The sequence below is a fragment of the Lagopus muta genome, chromosome 18, assembly GCF_023343835.1.
Source record: "Lagopus muta isolate bLagMut1 chromosome 18, bLagMut1 primary, whole genome shotgun sequence".
Taxonomy (NCBI): Eukaryota; Metazoa; Chordata; class Aves; order Galliformes; family Phasianidae; genus Lagopus; species Lagopus muta.
Genome location: NC_064450.1, coordinates 10608014 through 10631838, shown reverse-complemented (window position 1 = coordinate 10631838; position 23825 = coordinate 10608014). Strand labels below are relative to the sequence as shown.

General features: G+C 44.4%; 2 protein-coding genes and 1 long non-coding RNA gene across 5 annotated transcripts; 2 read left to right on the top strand and 1 right to left on the bottom strand.

The window, feature by feature from the left end:
- Position 1: 1 nt before the first annotated feature.
- Positions 2 to 14313, bottom strand: NUP85 (nucleoporin 85). 2 transcript variants are annotated; one of them, XM_048965113.1, is made up of 18 exons: positions 12111 to 14313; positions 11519 to 11841; positions 10921 to 10991; positions 10410 to 10453; positions 9913 to 9982; positions 8555 to 8676; positions 8074 to 8208; positions 7387 to 7509; positions 6999 to 7130; positions 6511 to 6617; positions 6185 to 6268; positions 5532 to 5597; positions 4940 to 5091; positions 4732 to 4849; positions 3592 to 3692; positions 2444 to 2595; positions 761 to 847; positions 2 to 187 (listed from the first exon to the last, which is right to left on the bottom strand). In XM_048965113.1, the coding sequence occupies exons 1-18, from the start codon at positions 12345 to 12347 to the stop codon at positions 77 to 79; spliced, it is 2235 nt and encodes a 744-aa protein (XP_048821070.1). In that variant the 5' UTR covers positions 12348 to 14313; the 3' UTR covers positions 2 to 76. The 2 variants fall into 2 exon arrangements, with proteins under 2 accessions (XP_048821070.1, XP_048821071.1); XM_048965114.1 differs by lacking the exon at positions 12111 to 14313 and adding an exon at positions 11942 to 12083.
- On the top strand, positions 843 to 7783 carry LOC125702191 (uncharacterized). Its single transcript, XR_007380479.1, has 3 exons — positions 843 to 1222; positions 2459 to 2694; positions 7636 to 7783. It is a non-coding gene; the product is annotated as an uncharacterized LOC125702191 (long non-coding RNA).
- Positions 14314 to 16706: 2393 nt separating the features above from the next.
- On the top strand, positions 16707 to 22962 carry SUMO2 (small ubiquitin like modifier 2). Of its 2 annotated transcripts, none has more exons than XM_048965133.1 (4): positions 16707 to 16890; positions 18133 to 18264; positions 20245 to 20316; positions 20942 to 21758. In XM_048965133.1, the coding sequence occupies exons 1-4, from the start codon at positions 16870 to 16872 to the stop codon at positions 20975 to 20977; spliced, it is 261 nt and encodes an 86-aa protein (XP_048821090.1). In that variant the 5' UTR covers positions 16707 to 16869; the 3' UTR covers positions 20978 to 21758. The 2 variants fall into 2 exon arrangements, with proteins under 2 accessions (XP_048821090.1, XP_048821088.1); XM_048965131.1 differs by lacking the exon at positions 20942 to 21758 and adding an exon at positions 21765 to 22962 and having other exon boundaries at positions 16725 to 16890.
- Positions 22963 to 23825: the final 863 nt, after the last annotated feature.

Below are 23825 nucleotides of genomic sequence, written 5' to 3'. Positions count from 1 at the left end.
ATGCAAAACAAGACCTTTATTCTTAGAAAACCAGTCATGTTTATGTACAATAAGCCACACAGAGTAAAATCACACATTACTGTCTACAAGATCCTTCTAATGTGCCTTCTTTGACAATGACTCGTGCAAGATTTCGCGCAAGAGCAAGTCTCAGCATTTCCACTTTCATGGTCTCAACATCATCATCCTAAAAGCAGAGTTTGGGTTAGATCAGTGCATGCAATAACGAGCTGTTTCTCCTGGGTTTTGAAAAACAAATACGCAGGTCATTAAGAGTGAGAATACACGTTTTCCTGTCATTGGGATCTCCACAGAATGGGTAAAAGCCACATTTCTTAATTTTTAAATTTGTCTAAAGACAGAACTACCAAACCTTTTCTCTTTCTGCCAGACTTCTGCATGCGTAGCAAAAGTCTCCCTGTTTTGTGCCTAGAACATCTACTAGCCTGAGCTGTTAGATGACAGCATCTCAGCTTTCCATTGCCCGTGTAATTTCCAATTATTTAGAAATTTGGAAAAAACCCTGTAGTCCAATCCAAATCAACAGAACACTCAGGAATGGAAGTACTGCACTATTTTTGTGTATGCTTAATTATCTTCTGCTGACGCCTCAGTTTGCTGGCTATTAATGAAGTGCCAGCCTCAGGAACTCAGGCTCTTCCTTGTTTCTGTCCCCACCTACAAACAAGTTTAGTGCTTTCCTTGACTATCCCACAACCCCATTGATTCATTATCCATTTGTCCTCAAAATGGGAGGTACCTGAAACTTCTGCCTATCCAGCTTCCCTGCTGTTAGATCTTCCAGGCATCGCATTAATTCGTTAGTCTGCTCTGCTGAAAATATGACCTGTGGAAATTAAAGTATTTTCATTAAAATAACTGCGATGAAGGACATCGTGCAGTCTAAGAACACTCAACTGAGATGAAAGAGAATGCATTCATACGCCCACAGATTGATTCTGACCTTTCATTCACAGGATCACAGGACAGTTCATGGTAGAAAGGGTCAGAATTACGGCCTGTAGCAGAAATGCTATATCACAACATGAAGCAGTGATGGAGCACCTGGTAGGAAGGCAGGGCCAACCCAGGGGAGCTCAGCTGCATGCAATATTGCTAAGTGATAAAGCGGTGGAGCCAAGATCCAGCCCTCATTTAAGGGCTGGCAGAGGAAGTGAGAGTATCTCTCTGGAGATCCCTATGTACCTGAGGCCTTCTGAAGGTAAGTAAATTCTTTCCTTTGTTTCCGTGTCCACAGCTGCTGCATTCGAGAAAGTCCTTACTTATTACTCTGCAATCATTGCTGTGCTTTCCATCATGTTACAGGGCCCGTCCTGTTTAATATCTTTATTGACTGGATGAGGGGATTGAGTGCACATTCAGTAAGTCTGCAGCTAACACCAAGGTGGAAGGAAGTGTCAATCTGCCTGAGGGTACAAAGTCCTACAGCAGGACCTGGACAGGCTGATTGCTGGGCTGAGGCCAGTGGGATGAAGGTTCAACAAGATCTTGTGCTGAGTCCTGCGCTTTGGCCATAACAACCCCAGGCAATGCTATAGGCTCAGTGTAGAGTAGCTGGAAGACCACACAGAGGAAACAGACCTGGGGGTATTGGTCAATACTCAGCTGTATGTGAAGAGCAGCAGAGAGAACAGGGATGGTCAGTCTGGTGAAGGGGGGTGGGGACCTTCTCACTCTCTACACCTACTTGAAAGGAGGTTGTGGTGAGGTGTGGGTCAGCCTCTTGCCCCAGCTAAGAGTGGTAGGGCAAGAGGAAATGGTCTGAAGTTGTGCCAGTGGAGGTTCAGGTTGGATACTAGAAAAAACTTCTCTAGAAGAGTGGTCCAGCACTGGGACCAGCTGACAAGAAGGTGGTGGAGTCACCATCCCTGCAGGCATTCAAGAAACATGTAGATGTGGTGCTAAGGAACACTGGTAGTAGGTAGACAGTTGAATTAGATTCTCTTAGAATTGTTATGGTTGGAAAAGACCTCTAAGTGACTCTGGAGAAGATCTATAACCTCTTGTGCAAAAGATGAGCTATGAGGTCAGAGTGCATGCCTCTGCTTTATCCAGTCACAGGTCTCTAGTAAATAAACTTTCATTTTCTTGATGAATCATAAAGCAAAAATGTGGCTGAGCAGAAGAAAGCATGCTAAAATAAAGTACCAGAAAGAATTGGACAGCTTTGTACTTAAACCATTAGCAAGTTTATTCTATTATCCCACTGCTGCTTTCTAAAAGCAGTGATTATCTTATTCGAAGTTATTTGTCATCCCCCTGCCCTCAGTAAGACAGTAGGAGTACTGTGCAATTCTTGAACTGCTATGAACAGTCCTAGCCTGGGGACATTAAGTGTGGAGCACAACTGCTTTGAGATAACTTCTCAGGAATAAAAGAAAGGATGTGGGGCGTCTTTGTTGTGCTCGACCAGCATCCTCACCTCTTTCTGCTCCAGCAGGGGAAGGGCATCTGTCAGGAGGGTCATCCAGAAGGAGCAAGGGGCAATGTGAGCAGTCATCAGCATCAAAAGCAGCCTGGCAGCTTCAGAGAACCGCTTCTCCCCATACAGACGGTGGAATTCACGGTACTTGCCTACGTGTGGGTGTTGGAAGGGTAAAAGGTATTTGTCAGAACAGTGCAAGCTGGGATTGATGGATGCTAAGAAGTCAGTTTGCTCTCATGAAGCAGTAGGTAAGAGACTTCCCCTAGACTCAGCTGCTTTGGAATGGGAATGTTGTGCACGAAGGAAAGTTAAAATACAGGTTGTCTGGGGGGAAAAAAAAACAAAAACAAAAAACAGTTAAAAACCTGTCACTGTTTTTGCTAAGAGTTACTGTTTGAATCAGCCTGTTACTGAACTGATGCTGCCCGGTGCTGAGTGTTTGCAGGTGGAGCAACACGAGTGGCTGAGAGACTGGCAGCATCTGTTTAGAGGGGAAAAAAAAACAAAACAAAAAACCAAACAGGAGTGGAGGAGGAATGTTCCAGCCCCAAATTGCTAGAGTTCAGAAAGCGTTTAGACAATCCTCTCAGACATATAGTCTTGATTTTTGAGTGGCTCTGTGTGGAGCTAGGAGTTGGACTCAATGACCCTTATGGGTTCCTTCCAACTCAGGTTTTTTTGTTTTTTTGTTTTTTTTTTCCTGATACCTCAGGAGATTGAGAGGTGTGAAAGGCTTTGCTGCTTAAATGGAAAATGAGATCTTTGTTGGTGCAGAATATTCTGCTTTTGCTAAGAATTAGTTGGATCAATAATACCTAGAATAATAATTGGCTGAGAACAAATGTGTTTTATTCTATGACTGACTTATATCTGTTTAACTGCAAAAATATAGGAAGTAATGATTCCCATTCCAATCCAACTTTGATTAACATTTGAGCTCGAGATAGAGATGTGTGAGAGTTCTTCAGTAAAAAAGCACACCTGATGTTCCTGAAACTTCTAAAGGAAAACCAAGTAGGAATCTTTCTTGCTTTTAAAGAATTGTACATAATGCAGAAATGGAGATTCAATTGCCAGAAGATAAACAGTGTAGAGGTAGCTGTGTTATAAAGAACAGAACACCCTGAAAATTAGGCCCTTCTCACCGAGAAATGTCAGCCGGTCACTGAGCAGCATGGATGGTCCCAAATTATCTATGAGGTCTAAGTCAGAAAAGCATCCCCTTTCGCAGTAGTCCTTAAGGAATCTGTGGAGAAAGTAAATGCAGCAAAGACTTAGAGGGGAGGCTGTTTTTCATGTTTCTTTTGTATCTACTCATCCCTTCACAGGGAAGCTTAATATACAACTGAATTTCATCTTAATTAACTATGACTGAGAACTTCAGAAGACATAAAAACATTTTCTGGGAGTGGTTAATGAGTCAGCGTAGTGAGCATTTTACTGACACTTCATTTTTCTTCTAGATTTTGTAGTAGTTGAGATCTGTTTCTTAAAAAGAATAAGGAAAGGAAGGAATGCAGAAAGCTGAGGCTGGTAGCAACATAAGTAACTTGCGCAGATCATAACAAAGCTCTCTTTTTTTGCTGTCTAAAAACACCAAATAAATAAAAGAAATTAAAAAGGCAAGCAATAGAAACAATTCTAAAAGCTTTTCATCTCTTTTATCACAACCTTCATCATGCTGCTTTTTTCAGCATCTGCTTCCTGCAGTGCTTTTCTTTCAACTTCTGTTGAAAGAAATATGACTGTCCCCACTCCCTCTAAGAACAAATTGAGGGGGGAAGCCAGCAGTTTCTTTTACACTGCTGAAGATGTAGTATCACCTAGCCATCTATCCAGGGCATAATTATGGAACTATAACTATACCAAGAGATTGCTATCTGTCTGATTTCAGTTAAGGAAAAAAAAATGTCCATGACATGGGCTGCTAGAGATTCAGAAGCACAAAAAGAGTTGCAAGTGAAGCCCCAGCCCTTTGTCTAGGTCTAAGCTAAGTGTTAGCAGCATTTTCAATTCTATTACTGGACTATTTGGTAAAGCAAATCTGTTTAATCTGTCGATCTCCTGAAGTTCAATGGTGTAGGGGAAAAAAAAAAACCGCTAGGCTATTGCAGATGACAGAAACCCAAGGATGTCATTTTCTAGCCCAGAAGCAGACCCCTTTTCTGAGAGAAAGATAACCCCACTCTGCCTGCAGTGGGACCTTTCTGGGATGGCTGCTTTATTCCCGTTCCTACCAGCCCACTACAATGATGGCCACCTGAGAGCTTCTGACATAGACTCACCGATCTGATATTAGTGTAGCAAAAGCTGCATCCTTGGCTCTGATGCTCCAAGACAGGGCAGAGCCCAAGCGATTATTTCGCAGAGCCTTCATGGCCATGATTTTACAGATGCTTCGGACTTTGGAGAAAACACAGGAGAAAAGAGAAAATCAATTTCAGTAGTTTCAATTGTGTCACTATAAAACAGTGAAATTTAAGAATCGGTCACCTTGTTCGTGCATCTGTCTTTGCTCGCAGATTCTCAGCACTTTGAGGGCCTTCTGTTCTGTGTTAAGAGGTATCCGCTCAATATGAAGTTCCAAATAGACCCTGCCATATTCTGGACAGTGGTCAAAGTAATCCACCCCCAGCTGCCACAGACTGGAGGATGGGGGGGAGGGGGAAGAAAAAGTCAAGCATTTCAAGTCTTGTACATCTTAAATAAACACAACAGGAAAGAACAAGCAGAATTTGAGTCTGCATTAATAATACTTAATCCTGGTTAACACACTATTTGGATGTTTTTTACATCCAAATGGTTTTTACTTTCTACTATCAGCTGCCTAGTACACAACTTTGGAATTCCTGCATGTCAAAAATGCAGTACACCAAAAGCATCACAGAGGCAGCAGCCATTCCATCCTGGTTAATACACCTGATAGGTTTTAACTGATTGCTGAAATTCTAACAGTGGCTTAAGTTTCGCCTTTTCGTTTTATTATTATGCAAGATTTTCTTTTTTTTTTTTTTTTTTTTTTTTGCTGTCCTGATGCTAAGTGTAGCCTATGGAGAGAGGGGAAAAAAAAAAAAAAGATTACTACCTGTGATGGGAGAAGAGTCCTGAGGCATACTCTAGTAAAAGAAATTCACGCATGTTTGAACCAAAACTGGGAAGGAATGAAGAAAGAAAAGAAATAGGCATTACTATTTGCACCTTATCAGAAAAGCCTCCTGTCTCAATTTCAGAAGCACCTGCAGTACGTTTTCTCAAGGGTTATCTTAACAAACTTCATATATCAAGCCTAAGCTTGCAGGGCAGCTTTATCCTTGGGGGGATACCTACATCTTTACAGCATTTAGCAAATGTAACTTACAGTAATGACTGCTTTAAGAAACTGAAACAGCAGGAGAATGCAAATAGCAGAATTGCTCATAATGAAGTTTGTTGAAGACTTATGTGTGGAAACTCTTTTTAGATGAGTTTCTCACTATCACAAACATTTGAGCTGCTGATAATATTTCAGCTAAAAATACACTTAAACCAAACCACAAACCCGAATGCTGCTGAAGTCCTGTTGAATAGCATGTCTCATCAGGACAGCAACTGCTTCTGAAGAATGTCCGGGCTGACGGAGCGCTTTTATTTTCCATCTTCTATAAATGCCTAAGGTGCTCTTTTTCACCAAAACTGACGTGCTGTTTCAGTAATTCTTACTTCTGAGTGACTGAATAATCAGTGCAAATAAATACTTACTAGAGATTGTGAGATTGCAGGAGTTTACAGTGATCCAGAAGGTCAGTCAGATGAGCCACAAACCACCAGTTGCTCAGAGCAACACTGTATTTGAAACAAGCAAAACAAAAACAATGCTTAGCCAATTGCCATGGAATGCGTGAGGTTTTGCACATACAAAAGCTGTATTACAGCACGGTGTCTGGTTGCAGTGTCCCACGAATGGAATACTTTTACTTGCTACTCGCTTTGCATAGCATTTGCAGCCTGTACCCATATCCTCTACCCCAAATGCTATTGGAAGCAACACGGTAAATCCAGAGAAACGAAAACTTTAAGAACTCAACCTGCACTCCTTGATCACTTGGTGAAGCTCAAATTCAAAGGCTGCCATTAAAATTATGTCTAGAGGTTCAGGGCTGCTTTCTTCACCCAGGAACATGTCCATACTAGACTGGAATAAGATTACAAGACATGATTAAAAAACAAATGCGAGAGGGTAGAAGGAAAACTATTTGTTTTGATGCAATAGCCTCATTTAGATTATTTTATGGGAGAGTGTATCACAGAAACTGAACGCAGCCAAGAAGCAATGTTTTAGCATTAGGAAATTGGGAAGACAATTTGAGGACCAAAACTGGTAACACTAGACACTAGAGAGACTTGGTCTTCAACCATTAGTTTTTCTGTATCAGTCTCCCAGTCCATTTAAAAATGCTAGGAAAAGTCTTGTATGTAGTTTCTATAAAACATCAACCTTCCCAAAGCTTTCTGAAAGTACCATAATCTTTCTGTGCATTAAAATGGAGGATATAAAAATGATTATATTTCTTGCCTGTGCATAGAACCGCAGTTCCATTGGCTTCACAGTTGGATGCGAATACAGGAGTCGAGTAACCAGAAAGTGGTACCAAGTAGTCATGAGTTCCTTTTTTTCTAGTATGGCATTCTCATCTCCCAGCAGGATCTAAGAGGAAGGAAAGCAAAGGAGTAGTTCTGCAAATTCAGCAATGTTCACAGCTGCATCTTAACTTTTTAAAGGTACTACTATTATTTTGCAAAGTTTACAATTTAATTAAGAGCCTAGGACAGGAAAGCAATCTGCACAAGTGATCTAATGAACAGATGATTTAACATATTACAGGTACTTATCACTACATGTGGCTTCTGAAGTACACAACAATCCAGTACTTGTCCACTTTCCTTTCTTAAACAAAACATACTTTGCAGATGGATTCCATGTGGGAATTGGAAGCAAAGGTTCCATCCTGTAGATAACGTTGGCATTCTTCATGCCAGTGCTGCCATTTCAGCTCCATCTCAGTCAGCGTTTGGGTGTTACCAAGCTGCATGGAGTAAGAGGCATAAAGTAAAAAGAAATACCAAGTCACAGCAGGTATTTGGTCTGAACTTGCACTCATTCATGCTAAAATGACAAGGAGGTTGTTGTCATTTTTTCCCTTGTTCTCCAGTTGCATTTGAAATGTCTTAATTTGTGTACCTAAATAAAGGAAAAGGATTCCAAGACAACCAATCAAAGATGCAGCTGCAATTTTTCCTCCACAAGGAGATCACCGCAACAGAGGAAAACCTGCAGGAAAGGTCTCCAAAGACTTCTCTGTAAGTTCTCAACAGGAACTGTTTCAGATAACCCAGCAATGTACCTTGCTACAAAAACATCACTTCTGACTATGCTGGTTTATCACCTAACAGATTTTCAGCTGTATTCTTGGATTTCTTGGGTCACTGGGACAAGTATTTTTACAAGGATTAAGACAGATGTTTCAATGGTCAACAGCCTGTGATGTTAAAGGAGCCACAGCAGAGATGAAACAGACTAATTCTGTTATCGCTCTTATCTCCTTTCTTAATAGAACTAAGAAGAAAAAAAAAGAGTGCTTTGTACATACACTGGGCACAGGCATCTTCTTCATCAAATCATCCAGGATTTTGTACATGTTCATTGATGTGGGATTTGCAATGGCTTCCTTGGAGAGCAAGTGGCGTGCTTCATCCATTCGGCCTTGCAGCACAAAGATATCCACCTGCAGAAAGCACATCTGTGAGCACCAAGCTGTGCAAAGCTACCAAAGACCCAGGGAGAATATCAGGGGAATCTTCAAGAAAATTAAGTAGAGTTACAAGATTTCAACTTCAGCTCCTGCTTATTTAAATATACAACTCTGTGAATCATGAAATTGAAAGGCTCAAGGTAGAACAAGGGGCAGGATGATCCTGACAGTGTTTCATCTCAAAACTGTACAGACAGAAGCAGCATGTCAAGTATCGGTTTCTGAGATGTACTACAGTGCTGAGAAGGGAAGAGGAATGCAAGATGCATAGGGCACAACTTTCTCTTCATCTAAAAGCTGTACCCGGGGCTGCACTCACCACGTTCCAGAAGAGCTTGTGTTTTGATGGATTGTCACTGCTCAGAACTTCACGGACCATGTTGTCTACATCACAGATGTGAAGTTGAACCCAGTCAAGGAGACGAAGCAGGAGAGGACCGGCTTTACACAGAGAAGGTGTCGTTAGTTCCAAATCTGTTTATCCCCAGACTGTTAATTTATATGCCTCTAACCTTACCAGTTTGACAATCGTTGGATGAGATTCACTAAGCAGATTTCCATCTGCCATGTTCAAACTAGAAAGGCACGGAGTTCCCTAAATAGCCAAGCTGCAGGAGCGCCAGGCTCCCTGTGACAAGTTTTAGACAAGGCAGAAGTACAGACCAGAAGAAAACCTAAACAAGTTACTTGAAGATTCATATCATAAGGCTTGAAATGCCAAAAGATCCACAAAACGTCTGTTTAATTTACCATTCTAATGCTATAATGTGATGGAAAGTACAGTAATAGCAGGGTGGCAATGTCTTTGGCTGCAGCAAATGAGGACAAGCCCAAATGCAGCTGACATGGACACAGAAATGGAGGAAAAAAAGCTGCTTACCTTTGGAAGGCCTCAGGTAGGCAGAGATCTCCAGAGAGATCCCCTTGCCTCCACTGCCAGCCCTTAAGTGAGGGCTGGGAAGGGATGGATCCTGGCTCCATCCCTTCTGGTCATTCAGTGCATTGCATGCAACCTGAACTCCCCTGGGTTGGCCCTGCCTTCCCATCAGGGGCTCCATCACTGCTTCAAGCCATGATTAGGATTTCTGCTACAACCATCATCTCAATATTAACTAAATATGAGGATGAAATCTGGTGGTAGGTACTTCGCTTTTTCTTTGGATTAAATAATCTATAATTTATGAATCCCTGGTTTGAATTGTGAGTATATTTGTTCGCGTAATCTGATTTCCTAAGAAAACAATTCTGAATCACTCATAAACAAACTCACTTATGAAATGTCATCCTGTTGTTAAAGAAATTACATCAAGATGTGTAAATGTTAGTTGGTATCTACTGATTTAATGGTTAAGAATGTGCTTATGCTTTAAAGTCAAATAAATTGAGAACAAGTTTTTGTTATCTCTCTTCATTACATTTCTGTGGGAAATAAATAAGCCAGTGTAAACTGTAGCATACTGCATAAGGGGGGAAAAAGTAGAATGCATCTTGACATAATTTAATACAAAAAAATGCAATTTACAGAGGCTGAAGAGGTATTAGAACTTAGTGCTGTTTGTCATACTCCCTACAAAATGTATTAAAATCTAGCACAGTGGATGCTATCTGCATTTTAAACAATTAATTATGCAAACAAGACCACTTTCAGTCTTAACATCAGAATTATTTGCTGCTCACCTGGAGCTGCTTCAACAAACAGAATCTCACACAGATTCCAAATCAGCTCCATAGCAGAGAGAATAGAAACCTGAAAAAAAAGCAGAGCTGCATTTCAGGGTAATTGTTCCCATTATTTTTTTTAACTGCACAGCTGAATTTGCTGTCCATAACAACCAGTCTTTATAGATAAATGTCATACTGATATTTCAGAGACACAAATTAAAAGATAGAAATGGGCCATAACTTCTCTACACATATTTAGTTTACAAAATATCAACACTGTTTGTGTACTGAAATGCAACAGTAATCACTCCTCAGGGAAATAGGAAACAGTACAAAAAGTGTTATTTTAAGCCTGTTTACTCTCCAGAGAGCTACAAAGAGCACAGAAAGAACAAAAGGCTAATTAAGCGACATCAACACAGTTTATACAACGAAACTACAGCTACAGCGTTGGTCTTCATGGCTTTACCAACCAGTATTCACGCAACTACACGGGTGTGACTGCAGATTACCTGAATGCTGTACTGGCTGTGCAGGGCAGAGTCCCGGGTTGAAACTGAGTGAAAAATAAGCCAAGTCAAAAAGTAGCATATTTACCTTATTTCAGAGTACTTTGTGAGCTCATAACTGCAATCCCTGACCACTCACTTGGTACAGACCCAAATGTGTACGCAACTGATAAAGCTAAGCTAACCTTTCATACCTCTTTATAAATCTGGTAAATTTACAGGACGAGGATCTTAAAACAGAGTGAGATCTCTCACTTTTTCAGGAAAGCTGTTAATTTTGACTCATTTTTCCACAAAACCACAACCCATGACATGAAAAGACTGTAAATCTTCCCAAAATCAGTTACCAGATGATGAACCAACCTGAAAATCTCAGTGATGGAAATGGAATCTTGTTAATTACTGAAGTTTATACGTGCCATTTTTCAGTAGCTGTAACAACTTCCAAATGAAATCTTATTTTTCTAATCACAAATAGCATCTCCTTTTATTGCAGTACAACAAACAGACTTACTTGCAGCCTGGTGCATGTCCTCCATGCAGGCTCTTATGACCGAGCGGTAGTTTTTGCTCACTTGGACTAATCTGCCAAACAAAAAGGGATAATTTACAGAGAGCTACTGGGTTAGTCCCCTTTCTGTGCATCTGTGGGTGCTTCCAGCACGGGGTAAGCCTGATGGGTGGCTGTGCTGGTCCCGGGTATGCAGGGTACCAGGTACTGCTCAGGGCCTGAAAGGAGGTTGTAGTGAGGTGAGGCTTCGCCTCCTCTCCCGGGTAGTAGAGACAGGCCCAGGGGTGACGGCCGTAAGATGTGGCGGGGAGGCTCGGGTTGGATATTAGCAAAGATTTCTTTCCAGAAGAAGGGTGAGGGGTTGGCACAGGCTGCCCAGCGAGGTGCGGGGTCGTCCTGGAGGCAGAAATGTGGCACCGAGGGCCGTGGCGGTGGGATGGGGTTTGGCCCCCTCATGTCTTCTCCCCCCTTAGCCATTCCACGATCAACCCGGAACTGCGGTTGGAACCGCACATCCGCCCGGTTCTCGGCGCTCTGGGCCCTTTCGGGCAACGCTGTTTGCCTACAAGACGCCCAGCGCCGCGGCCCCAGCCCCACTCACTGCGCGTTCCTCGCCCTCGCGGCTCGCTCCTCCTCGCAGCGCTGCAGCCCGACGAAGATGCCGTGGGATTCGTTGAAGAGCTTCCGCAGCGTCTCCATGTAGATGTCCTGATCCCTGCGGACCACGAACACACACGCGGCGCCCGCCGCTCCGTCCCCACCGCCCGCAGCGCCGCACCCCGCCGGCCCCGGCCCTGCGCTGCCTCCCGGAGCCTCGCGGCGCTCCCTGCCTCTGCAGCCGAAGAGCGTCTCGCACAGCAGCATCTCGGCGGGGCCCCACGCGAAGCACAGCCGCGTCCGGGCCGGGTCGGCGCCCGGCACCACCTGCGGGAAGGGAGCGGGGGGCGGGGGGAGAGAAGGCGAGGTGAGGGGACGGGCGACCCGGTACGGTCCGTCGGAGCGGCCCCGCGACCCCGGCCCTGACCGTCAGCGGTGGCTCCGCGTCCGGCTCCTCCATAGCCGCGCCGCTCTCCCGCCCGAGCCGAGGCCCCGCGTGGCTGCCCGCCCCGCTGCCTGCTGCCACGCAGGGAGCTGCGCGGCGTTTCCCCTCGGCCGGCGGCCGTCCCCCTCCGTCCGCCTCCGTCCTTCCCCACCTCGGCACCGCCTAGGCTCCGCGACTTTGGGGCAGGCGCGGCCGCTCGCCCCGGAAACAGCGCCGGCACCGAAAGGCCCCGGCGGGGCGGGCCGCTGCAATCCCGGAGCGGGGCGGTGGGGAGGCAGCGGGAGCGGGGCGGAGCTGTGCCCGGCGCCGAGCCGCGGTCGCTCTCTAACGATGGGTCTCTCTTTACGCATTCGAGGCCCTCGCAGGTAAATGAGCCTCCAGAAGACATTATGTGCAGCTGCGGCTCTCGGGCCGGTGGAACTCCGTGCTTTGTGCCTTGCTGGGCGCCTGCAGGCTCGAGGGCATCTCTTACTGCAGGGTCACGTTGAGCACGGCGGGCCGGCAGCAGTTCTGAACGGCGCTGTCCGCACGCTGCCCCTTCGTGCTGTCCTTCCTGCCTGCAGGCACCTCGCTTTGCTCCTCGTTCCTGTAGGTGTGCTCGATAAGAAAAATGACTGCGCTGTCCTGCTGAATTCTTACCAGGAAAAAGTCAGTCCCCCTGTCACTGACGGATAGCTGGGCCCATTGGGCGCTTTCTGGAGCAGAATCCTGCATTCACAGAATGGCTCAGCTTGCAAGGGGCCTCAAGGAACATCCGATTCCAAACCCCGTGCTGTGGGCAGGGTTAATTTTTCAGTATTGGTTATGTCATTTGCTGACCTCATAAGAAGAATGCTGCAACAATTTGCTGCTAAATTGCCTCTTTATTGGCTACCGCATCCATCATTTTCTATACAGATAACGCTAGTGCTTTTCTCTGCTAAGAGCGTGGCTTTTTCACTGTCCTGCTGAGAACAGGAAGTGGTGTCTGTTTGAGGCAGGAGGAATGGCTTCTGCAGGGTGGAAGAATTTGAAATCTTCAGAAACCTGCTTTAGGAACTAATCTAAGAGAGCTCATCCTTTATGGTGGCAGGGAGTTTGGAGAGTCATGATCCTGGAGGTCCCTTCCAACCCTGGCCATTCTGTGATTCTGTGATTTGTGGTAGGCAAGAGTCCCATGTTTGGGGATGTGGATACAATTGAATCTCTTCCACAGAGTCACATTCTTCCACTGTCATAGAAGATGGTGCTGCCTTATGGTTACGACTCTGGAGGATATTGATGCTGAGTTCTAGATCTGAAATATCCTTCAGACATAAAATTGCTCTAGATGTAAACCAAAACAGGATCTTTGAAAACCCAGCAGTAAGAGCTGTGCTTCTGCTTGGAAGGTTGGCTGGAGGGCTGCATGTATTGGAAGGGAGATGTGCCTGCACTCTTTCTCAAAAAAGGCTCTTGTGCCTGTCCAGTCTGTGTAATTATGTTGAATTGGCAACCGGAGTGTCAGCATGGAAGCACATATTGTTCAAAATGACTTCAGAGTTCAGGCTCTTGGTTCAGCCACCGAAGGCAAAGGCCAAGAAGGAATGCTACTGTTCTCTGAGGATGGAGGAAAGCAGCAGAACTTTGAGGTCTAATGAGGAAGGGAATAAAAAGTTACAAAATAGAAGGTTTGGAAGTAATTTTGGAGCTTGGGAAAAGCAAGAGAGATAAGCATCATGAAAGGGGAGGCATGGGACAGGCAGTTCCCCAGACAATATTTTTCTGCTCCCAGTGCTGCACTAATATTAATGAAGAGCAAAATCTGAATAAGCCACTCACCCCTTCAGAGTTTAGGCTGAAAAGGTGACAATTAGGCTGATTTGTTTAGCAATAGGGATCCAGTATATTAGTTTAAGGGCCAATATATGAGTTCAGCAAAAGGAATCAATGAGTGCCAATTCTAAAAATTTCAACTTTGGTGTGTGAACAGCTTTGTTTTCTCTTAATTCTGCTTCACGAGAAGCACTGGAGTCACAACAGACTAATTGTCTTTGCATTTCATCAGGTGCAAGGGTGTTTTCCACAGATTTTCACATATATTGTTTTGGAAATTGCTCATTATGGCCTAACGAGCAATTGAATTTTGCCAGATTAGGGAAAAACAGCTAAAGGTCAGCCATAAGTCTCTGTCGTGAAGCTAATGGTGGAAAAATGGGGATAAAGTAAGTGGGCATACAACTAAATGCAACTGCACATGCACAGAGGAACATTAACATGTATTAATGAGTTACTGGAAAAGAACGAAATGTATGTCTTAACTGTTTGAATGTAGAACCTCGACTCTGAGAGCGCGCTGGCTTGTTAAGTCACCCGGAACGTATCGTGAGGAATAAAGGAATGCTGCTTTCAACACCGCACTGTAGTCAGAGCGTTTTCTGCCTGGATTTCGAGTGACAATTTGGATGACAAAGGCAGCCTTAGCTGTACTCTCTTGCTTACAGCTCTAGTAACTATTGTCTCACCATTTTTGCACTGAGCTAATTGTAAAGCCAAAAAGTTTTGAATGGTCTGGAGTTGCTCTTGTAGCCTTGTGCTTACTAATCCATACTGGCACCTACACTCACCTGCAGCCGTCTTATTGTAAAAATCTTAATCTCTTGAAGTCTTGGGGTGAAAAGGAACATAGGTTGAATGCCCGTGTTCCCTGCCCTCTTCAGAAAAGTGGAGAACTAAGCATAAGTGCTCTGCAAGATTGAGATAAGTCAGATTTCTTCTATATAAAACTACCGTACAATAAAACAAGGCACAGAAATATTTGAGAAACGTGGGATTTTTTTCCCCAGAGATGGAATTTCTATGGAATTTTAACTGTGGAGCTTCTCCATTCACATCTCTTCAACTCTATTCGTAAAAGGAGCTCAGAGAGAAATAAAGCTTTGCCTTTGCCCCACTTTGCTGCAGCCTGGACTCTGCAGGACTGGGTCTTTTGTAGTTCTCAGTGTGGCATCTCTCCCACCGCTTGCTCTGAGTGCTGTTGTGTAGCCAGTTATCTTTACACTCTTTAGCACTGTTTATTGCTAGCTCAACTGGATCTCCTTTGAGTTTCCTCTCATTCTGTAAGAAGAAAAGCCATATAAGAACAGGGGGTGTAGAAACATCTGTGATTAGGGAATCTGTAATTGGTGGAAAGACAAGACCAGTGGTGCTACAGCTTAAACATTTTTCATCTTTTTTGAGCAGATACAACTTCTGCAGCGGTAGAGAAATCCCATACGTTTTCATTAAATCCAGCTTATTTTCATGTCTCCTTTTAAGCAGATTTGTTCTATTTGTGATGCAGGCCTTAATATATGTTCCAGTTAGTTTCATTCTGGCATTCAGCTTTTTCATGGTGCTCTCAGCCTTGACCAGTTTCATCTCATGTCCCCAGAGCCACTCCCAAAGAAATCCTCCTCCTGGTCTGCAACACACTGACCTTAAAAGAGGGAGTGGAAAGCAATGGCAAAAGCAAAGACCATCAACCAACTTCACAGAGAAGTGACACAGTAGTCACTTCTCTGTGATGCTGCATTTCTTTAAACAGAATTTAGCATCCTTGTCTTTTGTTCTGCATTGTACCCATATGGTTTGAGTCTTGCTCAAAAAAGCAGTCTACAGTGTCTGAGGTATAAGAATAGAGTGGGTTTTAAGATGCTCAACTGCAGTAAAACAAAACACCTCCTGAGTGTCTGCCCTCCAAAGGGAGGCAACCAGGCTGTGCCAACAGGCAGAGAGGCAGAGCTGAACCTGCAGGGAGAACAGTCCAGAGTCTTTGCTCAGTAAGGTCATTTTCTGTTCAGCTGGTATTTCACTACTTCAGCCGCTTATTCTGGACAAATCCCATCCCTGTGGAACGATGCAGGCCTGGATTTTCTGCAGGAACAGCCCGGCCAAGCCGCACCACAGGCCTCCATGAGGGCCGTTTGGGGTCTATTCCACACAGGCCATGGAAAAACGACGCAATGGCAGCAGACGTTACATTGGTACCAAAAGGCGGAGGAGCGTCAGAGATGAAGTGCTGTGCAATGCCTGAGGTACCGCGCCACTGGGGTGAACATGGTAAAACACATGAGAAGAGACACAATTATTCTTTGAAATGCCGCTTCACATTCTCGGACATTTGAAGAAGGTAATAACGAAACCTTGACCGCAGTTGTTTTACCTATGACAAACGCTTCCCCTTTTGCATTGGGAGCGCATGCCTCGCGGGTCAGAGCCCACCACAGTCCGCAGCAAACTATTTCCTCGGGAAAGGCCGGAGCTGGCTGCCGCCCACCCCGGGCCCACAATGCCCGCACCCGGGCTGGCCCCAAGCATCCGGCGCTACAGCCGGGACGGAAGAGGCGACAAGAGGCAGGTGGGAAGGGGTCACCGGAGGGGAGGCCGAGGAGCCGGGCGGGATCGCCGCCGGGGAGCCGCGAGGGGCGCGGGGAGCCGCCCGGCAGGGAGGGGGGATGGGCGGCGCGGCCCGGCGGCCATTTTGAGGAGGACAATACCCGCCGCACGGCACGGCCCGCTGCGCCCGGCGGGCGGGCGGGGCGCGCGCGGGCAGCCGGCGGGGAGCGCGCACGCTCCGCCTCCCGCCGCCGCGTTATGTAACGGCCGGGGCGCGCGCGCGCTCGCCTTCCCCCCGCCCCCTCCGCCTTCCCCCCGCCCTCCCGGCCCCCCCCCCGTCCGCCGGGGCCCAATGGGCGGTGGGGCCGCGCCGCGGGGGGGGCGGGGGAGAGGCCGGCGGGCGCGCGCACGCACGGGGCAAGGCGCGGCCCCGCGGCGGTGCGTGCGCGCTCTCCCCCTCCCCCCCCGCCTTCCCCTCTCCCTCTCTCTCCCTCCTCTCTCCGCCGCCGCGCTCGGTCGATCCTTCCCCCCCTTTGTGAAGCGCTCGGAGCGTCCCGGACACCGCCGACTTCGCCATGGCCGACGAGAAACCCAAGGTGAGGCGGGCGCCTCCCCTCCCCCCTCCCCTCTCGGCTTCGTCCTTCGGGAGGCCCGGGAGCCGCGCCGGGCCCGGGGCCGGGCAGGGCCGCGCCGCCTTTGCGCGCCATTTTCCTGCGCGGAGCGGCGCCGGGGAGCGCGGCCGGGGCGGGCGGAGGATCGCCGGGCAGGGCGGCGGGGGGGGAACGCGGGCTGCCCGCCCGCCCGCCCTCCTCGGGGAGAGGCAGTGCCGGAGGCGGTTGCTGCCGTTGCCTTCCTCCTCCTCGCGGGGCCGGACCCGGCCGCTCCGCGCGCTGCCGCCGCAGCATCCCTCGGCCCATCCGGCCCTTCTCGTGCTCCGCCCGCCCCGGGGCTCTGGGCCCTGAGGGAGCGCGCGGCGCTTCGGCTTCCGACAGGAAAATAAAACCGACAGACCCGACCGCGGCGAGAGCTCGCAGCCGGCAAACGGCGCTGCCCGGCTTCTTTTTTTTTTTCCTTTTTTTTTTTTTTTTTTTTTTAATCCTTTCTTCCTTCCCTCCTCTTTTTTTTTTTTTTTTTTTTTTTTTTTTGTTTTTGCTTTCTTTCCTTTTTCTGTTTTTAAACGGACTCTGAGGAATAATGGGGGAGGCGGTGCGGAGCTGTCACATGGCGGCCGCGCTCCGCGCGCTGCGGGACCCCGGGAGGCGGTGGCTGTAAAACCCCGCGGGGCTCCGGTGTGCAGCAGTAGCGTCAGACGGCGCTGCGGGAGCGCCTCCGAAGCGCTTTATGGAGGAGAAAGCTGCTGCTGTTCAGACTTCGTCGCCTTTTCAAAACGCAACCCCTTAAAGTGTTCTAAACTTCTCTTGAGGAGTCTCTTAGCAGAGTTCCAAAAAGTTTGAGATAAAGTGTGAAATGGCCTCCTCAGTGTTTGGGATTACGGTCACACGTGGTTTTACTCCTTTGATTGGTAACTCAGTGCTGTGTGTTAGTGTGTCCTTGATAGACATAACTTTTTTTTTTTTTTTTTTTTTTTTTTACTCCTGCTATGATGCTGTTCACTGCCACTTTGCTCATGAACCACTCTCAGGAGTGACAACTCTCATTGCTGTTAGTGTTTGTTGTTACTTATTGCCCAAGTTGCACTGCCCTTTACTTCCCACTTAGCATTTCATGTTGGTAAATAACTTTATTTCCTCATTTTTAATGACCTGTTGCACTTTGATAAAATGTGAACTTCTCATTTCATAGCTTTTAAGAAAACTTTTTTTTAATTTCCTCAACAGGAAGGAGTGAAGACTGAAAACAATGACCACATTAATCTGAAGGTGGCAGGGCAAGATGGGTCTGTGGTGCAGTTTAAGATTAAGAGGCATACACCACTTAGTAAACTAATGAAAGCCTATTGTGAACGACAGGTATGGATCTTGCCTCAACACATCAGAGGGTTTTCTTGGGGAGAGGGCATCTCCTAAGGGCTGGATGAAAACGGTGAAGTCTTAAACTGCGTAAATATACAGAATGATAGAAGCTTAACAGGAGCTAATTGTGTGGTGAGGGTGTATTGTTCTTAGGATCTGTTCTAGAAAGGACTGAGAGTGGTGACAGGAAATGGGTTAAACGAAGGTGGGTTATCTTTGTGAAATCTGGATTGTAGGTGGGGGCCGTTGCTCTGTGTCTCAAAATTGGTAGAGTGCAAAGGGTGAGTTAGGAACCTGCAGAAAGAACTTAGGGGAGAGTTGGGTGATCAGCATGTGTTATAACACTGACTTAACTACTGGATTGCTCATAGAATTCTGATTTCTTAGCTTAATGCTTCCTTGTTAAGATGACAGAATGTCAATTAGCGTCTCAAGGTCTAAAAGTGTTTAACATTTACCTTAGGAAGGAGCATAATGATGAGGCTTGTTTTTTCCTGATGCCATCTAGTTGTCAATCTGAAAGTCAGACTTTGTTCATACTGCTAATTAGGCATACTCAGTATTAAAATTCTTAAGCAGTGATTCAGGTTTGATTTTACAGAGGTAGAAGCTGTATATAACAGAATTTAGCAACTTTCAATAATGAAAAGACATATTGCATGTAGTAGATGAAAATGGCAGTGACTGAGCCATGAATTATATGTTTAAAAGATCAAGACTATTTAAGACCACTTTCCCCCTCTTGAAATAATTATTGCAATATACTCTTGGTGAGATTAATATCCACAAAGGTACAGCTTTTTAGTATTTTTTTCAGCTAGCATTTATTAAGCTCAGAAGTCCTCGAGAACCTGCAAAAAAACCCAAAGGTTTCTAAATAGGCAAGTGTGTATTTTAGGAAAGGCAAAGTCTGAGAACACAGCTCTGCAGAACCGGTTGCTGTCCTGACACGTAGCCACTTCTTTTCCTAAATAAGATGATGTTTTGAGGGAATGTTGCAGAATCTTAGACACACTAGAAGAATGTATTCACTGTGATCTATGAAGTCTTAACAGAAATTTTGCTCATCATAATATTCTTTAACAAATTTTTCCTTAAAACTTTCCAAAAGTCATCATTAGGCTGTTTCATTCTGTATTACATGTGTTCTTGCATGGCTAAATTGGGGCTCCTTTTCTGAGGGGTGCCAAAGCAGAGCCATGCAATGCACTGCACTGACTTCAGAGCCCTGTGGGTTTCCTGTATGTTTAGGGAGAGGGGACACAGAAACTTCTCCGCTGGTTTAGGCAGGAATGAGTAGTAATCTTTTGTGGGTTGGAACAGGCCAGCAAAATGACTGGTGTGTGTGGTAGAGATGCTGGTTCACAACGCTCTTTAATAATTCTGGTATTCAGAATATTAACTTCTTTGGAAAGTTCATTTCACCTGTATATGGAGAAACTTTGTTCTATTGGCTTCTTGTTCAAGGCCAAAAAGTTGCCATTGGTCGTCCTATGCTACTATCCTATGCTAATAGGCAGCTGTTGCTTTCCTGGGAAAATGTTTTAGGATACCTTTGCTTTTGGGAAAGAGCGAAAAAGCTGTTCTTAGTGTTACTGTTCAACACTTGTTATTCAAAGTGCTGTATCTACTTTTTTTTTTTTCCCAGTGAATTATTATTACAAAGCACTATAAAAATCTTAGCCTTTGGGGTGACAACTTTATGCTAGAAATTACTGTAACTTTCAGTCAGAGGGTGGACGCTGCTGCTTCTCTTAGTAATTGGACACAATACAGTGTTTAATGCAAAACAGATTGCAAGGACTTGTAATGAAATGCTTTGAAATGAGTGCATGAGGGGAGTATGAAAACTGCTTTATGCATCATGAATGATGGCTTTTAGTGACTGTACCACAATTCTAGTAACAAGTTAAAGAGAAAAGTAGTGAGTGGTTTCTACAAAACATAGCTCCTTTTGTGTTGCTTCTCTTTGCCCAGGGGTTGTCGATGAGGCAAATCAGATTCCGGTTCGATGGACAGCCAATTAATGAAACAGACACACCTGCACAGGTAAACAGAAAGCAGAACTAAAGGGCTGTATTTGAAAGTTGCTGCAGAAGTTGTTGCTGATGTTCCGATAGACCTACTTTAGAACTGTTGGAAATGAAATCTGAGACTCCTTGTGTGCTTTGCATAGCAAGCCTGTATCATTGTAGCAATAGAGGTGAAGTACGATGTTAGTAGGTGGTGAATCTTGCAAGACTGCCAGGTTATTGAGTCACAGCTCTGAAATAAGAACCAGTAAGGTAAGAAGTGAGTTTTTCCTGAAGCGGTAACTTCATTTTTTTCATAAAGGTTTTTTATAACGGGTGTTATCAGAGACCCTGCCTGTAAACTTGCATTTTGTAACACAAAAGTCATTTTTTTGCTATTTGTAATTTGAAGCTGTGTTTCAATGGCGTAAAATTAATGAATATCATGGAGTTCAGGTAGTCTATAATGTGGTTAAAGCAAAGGCCATTCCAACACCCAGGTGGTTCACTGTCACTTAACTGTTTTTCTGTATTGCACCACGTAGCTGCATTTAAATAGAATTTTACAGTTTTATATGATTTTTAGAATTACTCATTACAAAATAAGAGACTTATTTTTAGAAGGTTTATGGCAGATTCTCCTGAGAATGTGCTTCTTACAGCCACGATCTATGGAACTTTCAAACTTCAAATGCTGAGAATTGAAGCAACACGGTGCCTTTCTCTCCATCCATATTATCCTGAAGCTGAGGATCAGTCTCTTTATACCTGCACTGAATGCCATAGACCAGTTTGATTTCTTGGAGCAGAAATTGAGGCTGTTTGAAAAAGGTGCTATAACTTACAAGTTGTATTTCTAGTCTTGGTGCAGGTTTTGTCAGTAGGTAACGCATCCAGGAACAGCAACCGCAGACCTTACAGGGCGAGCAAGAATCGCAGTGATGCAGTGTTGCTGCTTCTCATGGGCAGATTGTTGCGTTGTTGACCATATAAAATGTTTTATTTGTTCGCAGTTACTGACTGTCTGTTCTACTGCCTGGTGGCCTAGGGGCTTTAATCATAGTATGCTTTCTTTAGTGCTGTAGCCGAAGCCATTTGCACATTTGAACAACAGCAACAAAATGGAATTGTGGCAGTGTTCTAAGGTAAATGGAGGAATTAAACAGGAGAAAGAAGATGCAGTGGCAAAGCAGACAATAAAATGAAAGTATTAGAAACATTGATCTTTTCCATAGGAATTCCACAGTGCGCCCTGAAGTTATGTACAAGCATTAATTGCAGGACAAGTTACCCACTGGCATTTATTTCTACATCGTTTCTTTGCTTTTGAATCATGGTGACGTAGGTTAAATGCACAAAGTGATGATGATGATGGAGGGGAGTGGGGCTGGGCTGGATAAGTTGCATAACAAACATGAAGAAAGGAAATGTGAAAACAACCCAGCTTATAGTAGTTGAAAGCTTTTTTTCTCTTTTCTGCTATAGTTGGAAATGGAGGATGAAGATACAATTGATGTGTTCCAGCAACAAACAGGAGGAGTTTACTAAAAAACAAACAAACAAAAAACAAACCACAAAAAAAGAACCTGCTACTTTCCTCTCCAGAACTGTGCTCCCACAGGCAACACGTTCACAATTAGAAAAATAAGACTTGGTTCAGCCACATCCTGACTACTGCAGTATAGTTTTCTCTCTTCTCTCTCTTGATTTTTTTTTTTTTCCTATTCCTTCTATTGTACATAAAGTAACTGGTGTATGTGCACAGACAAAACGCATTTTTTTTTTTAACTAAATGGCCAATGGTATGTTTTGATCAACATTTAATGGAGATGGGGTGGGAAAACAAACTGGTTCTGTGAAAATGCCCCTTTCTCCATTAGTGGCATGCTCCTTCTACTTTTATCTTTATATTCCAGTAAGTTATTTTGCTCTCCTTGTTTAAAAACAAAAACCTTACATACTTTGTTTGATTGGATAATTTCAATGTTTTTCTTTTATCATTGTAAAACCAAGGACAATTTTATAACTTTTTTGTACGTAGCTGTTACATTGTAGAGCAATCTGTCTAAGTAGGGGTAAATTACTCTTAAAAAAAAAAAAAAATCCTAGATAGTTCTCCCTTCTAGTAAAGCGTCTTGTTGTTTAAATAAACTTCTTGTTTAAAATAACCAGTTTTCTTTTTTTTTTCCTCCCCTGTGGAATAATAGTACTCAGAACTTGTAGCTATTTCTCTGCAGCACTTTATGTTTTTCATTTCTTAATTTTCTGTGTGGTGAGCAAATAAACATACTCCCCAGTTGCAGTGGGAAGACTGTTGGAAAATGAAAGGCTTCCCTGAGAGCTCTCAGCCAGCCAACCAGCAATGGAACTGGAAATAGAAGTCTGCTTTCTCTTATTTTGATTCGTGTGTATGTTCTGCTAAGCCAAAAATGTTTGATTAGGCAAACTGCATTATACTGGACCTACTTGCCTATGGTTTTGGGTTGGGTTCTTTTTGTCAGTCTTTCTTAGAAGCACCAATGTTGTTACAAAAGCATATTTAATACTTTGTGTTTGAATGCCTTTTGATGTAAACGTTAAGTTATAAAGAGACATTCATTTTGTTAAACATTCAGTTTGCCATGGTATCAAATGGGAGATGCTTGGAAATGTAAAGCAAAAATAAAAAAATGAGTTTTCTTTTTGGGTGTATTCAGCTATGATGATGAGGATTCCAAGTTTTGGTTTACCGTTGCAGTGTTCCCGCCTGAAGGGGAGGAAAGGCTGTGTCTCCTCGGCACGCTGGGAGAGCAACAATGATGCTTTTCATTATTTTTTTCCACAGGTCTGTGGTTCTTCAGTTTTCTTGGGGGAGATGAGAGGTTGCAGTGAAACCTGTGAATGTGAAAGATTATAGAACTGTCTGCTCAGCAGACCCAATGCATTCCCTAATGTCCTAGGAATGTTCAAGTATTTCTGGTAGTTGCGAGTAGTTAATGCCCTTTTAGGTACTGTTAGCAGAGCTTACCTTGTGGTGATAGTTTTTGTAACAGTCAGTTCAAGAAGCAATTGATATGTGCTTGGCCTGAGTCTGCTGGATCAGGACATCCTTTGATTTTGTGCCAAAGTGATGGACTCATGCATTTAGTGCATGGACAATTATTTGTTCAATTTATATCATGATTTTAAGTTATTTAATGTTAAATTAATTGCATGTAAAGTAGACTTAGAAAGATGGTATTTGGTTTTTTGTTTGTTTTTGACTGTGTAGCTGAAGGATTTCACTTCTGTGCCATTGTTGTAACTTTTAGACAAATCTCATGCTAACTGGATAATTTCTTATTCTGGCATGTATCTCGTAGACTTCTGTGGCACATTGCAAGGTCAAAATTGCTATTTTGTGAACGAATGTTTTCATAGATAGAGTTATGAAGGCCTGGAGAAAAAAAAAAAAAAAAAAAAAAAAAGAAGGGTGGATATGTTTCAATGCCTTCCATAGGTTAGACATAGAATATATTCCTCTCAGACTTTGGAATCTCTGGCTTCCAACCTGGCTAGACAACTGAT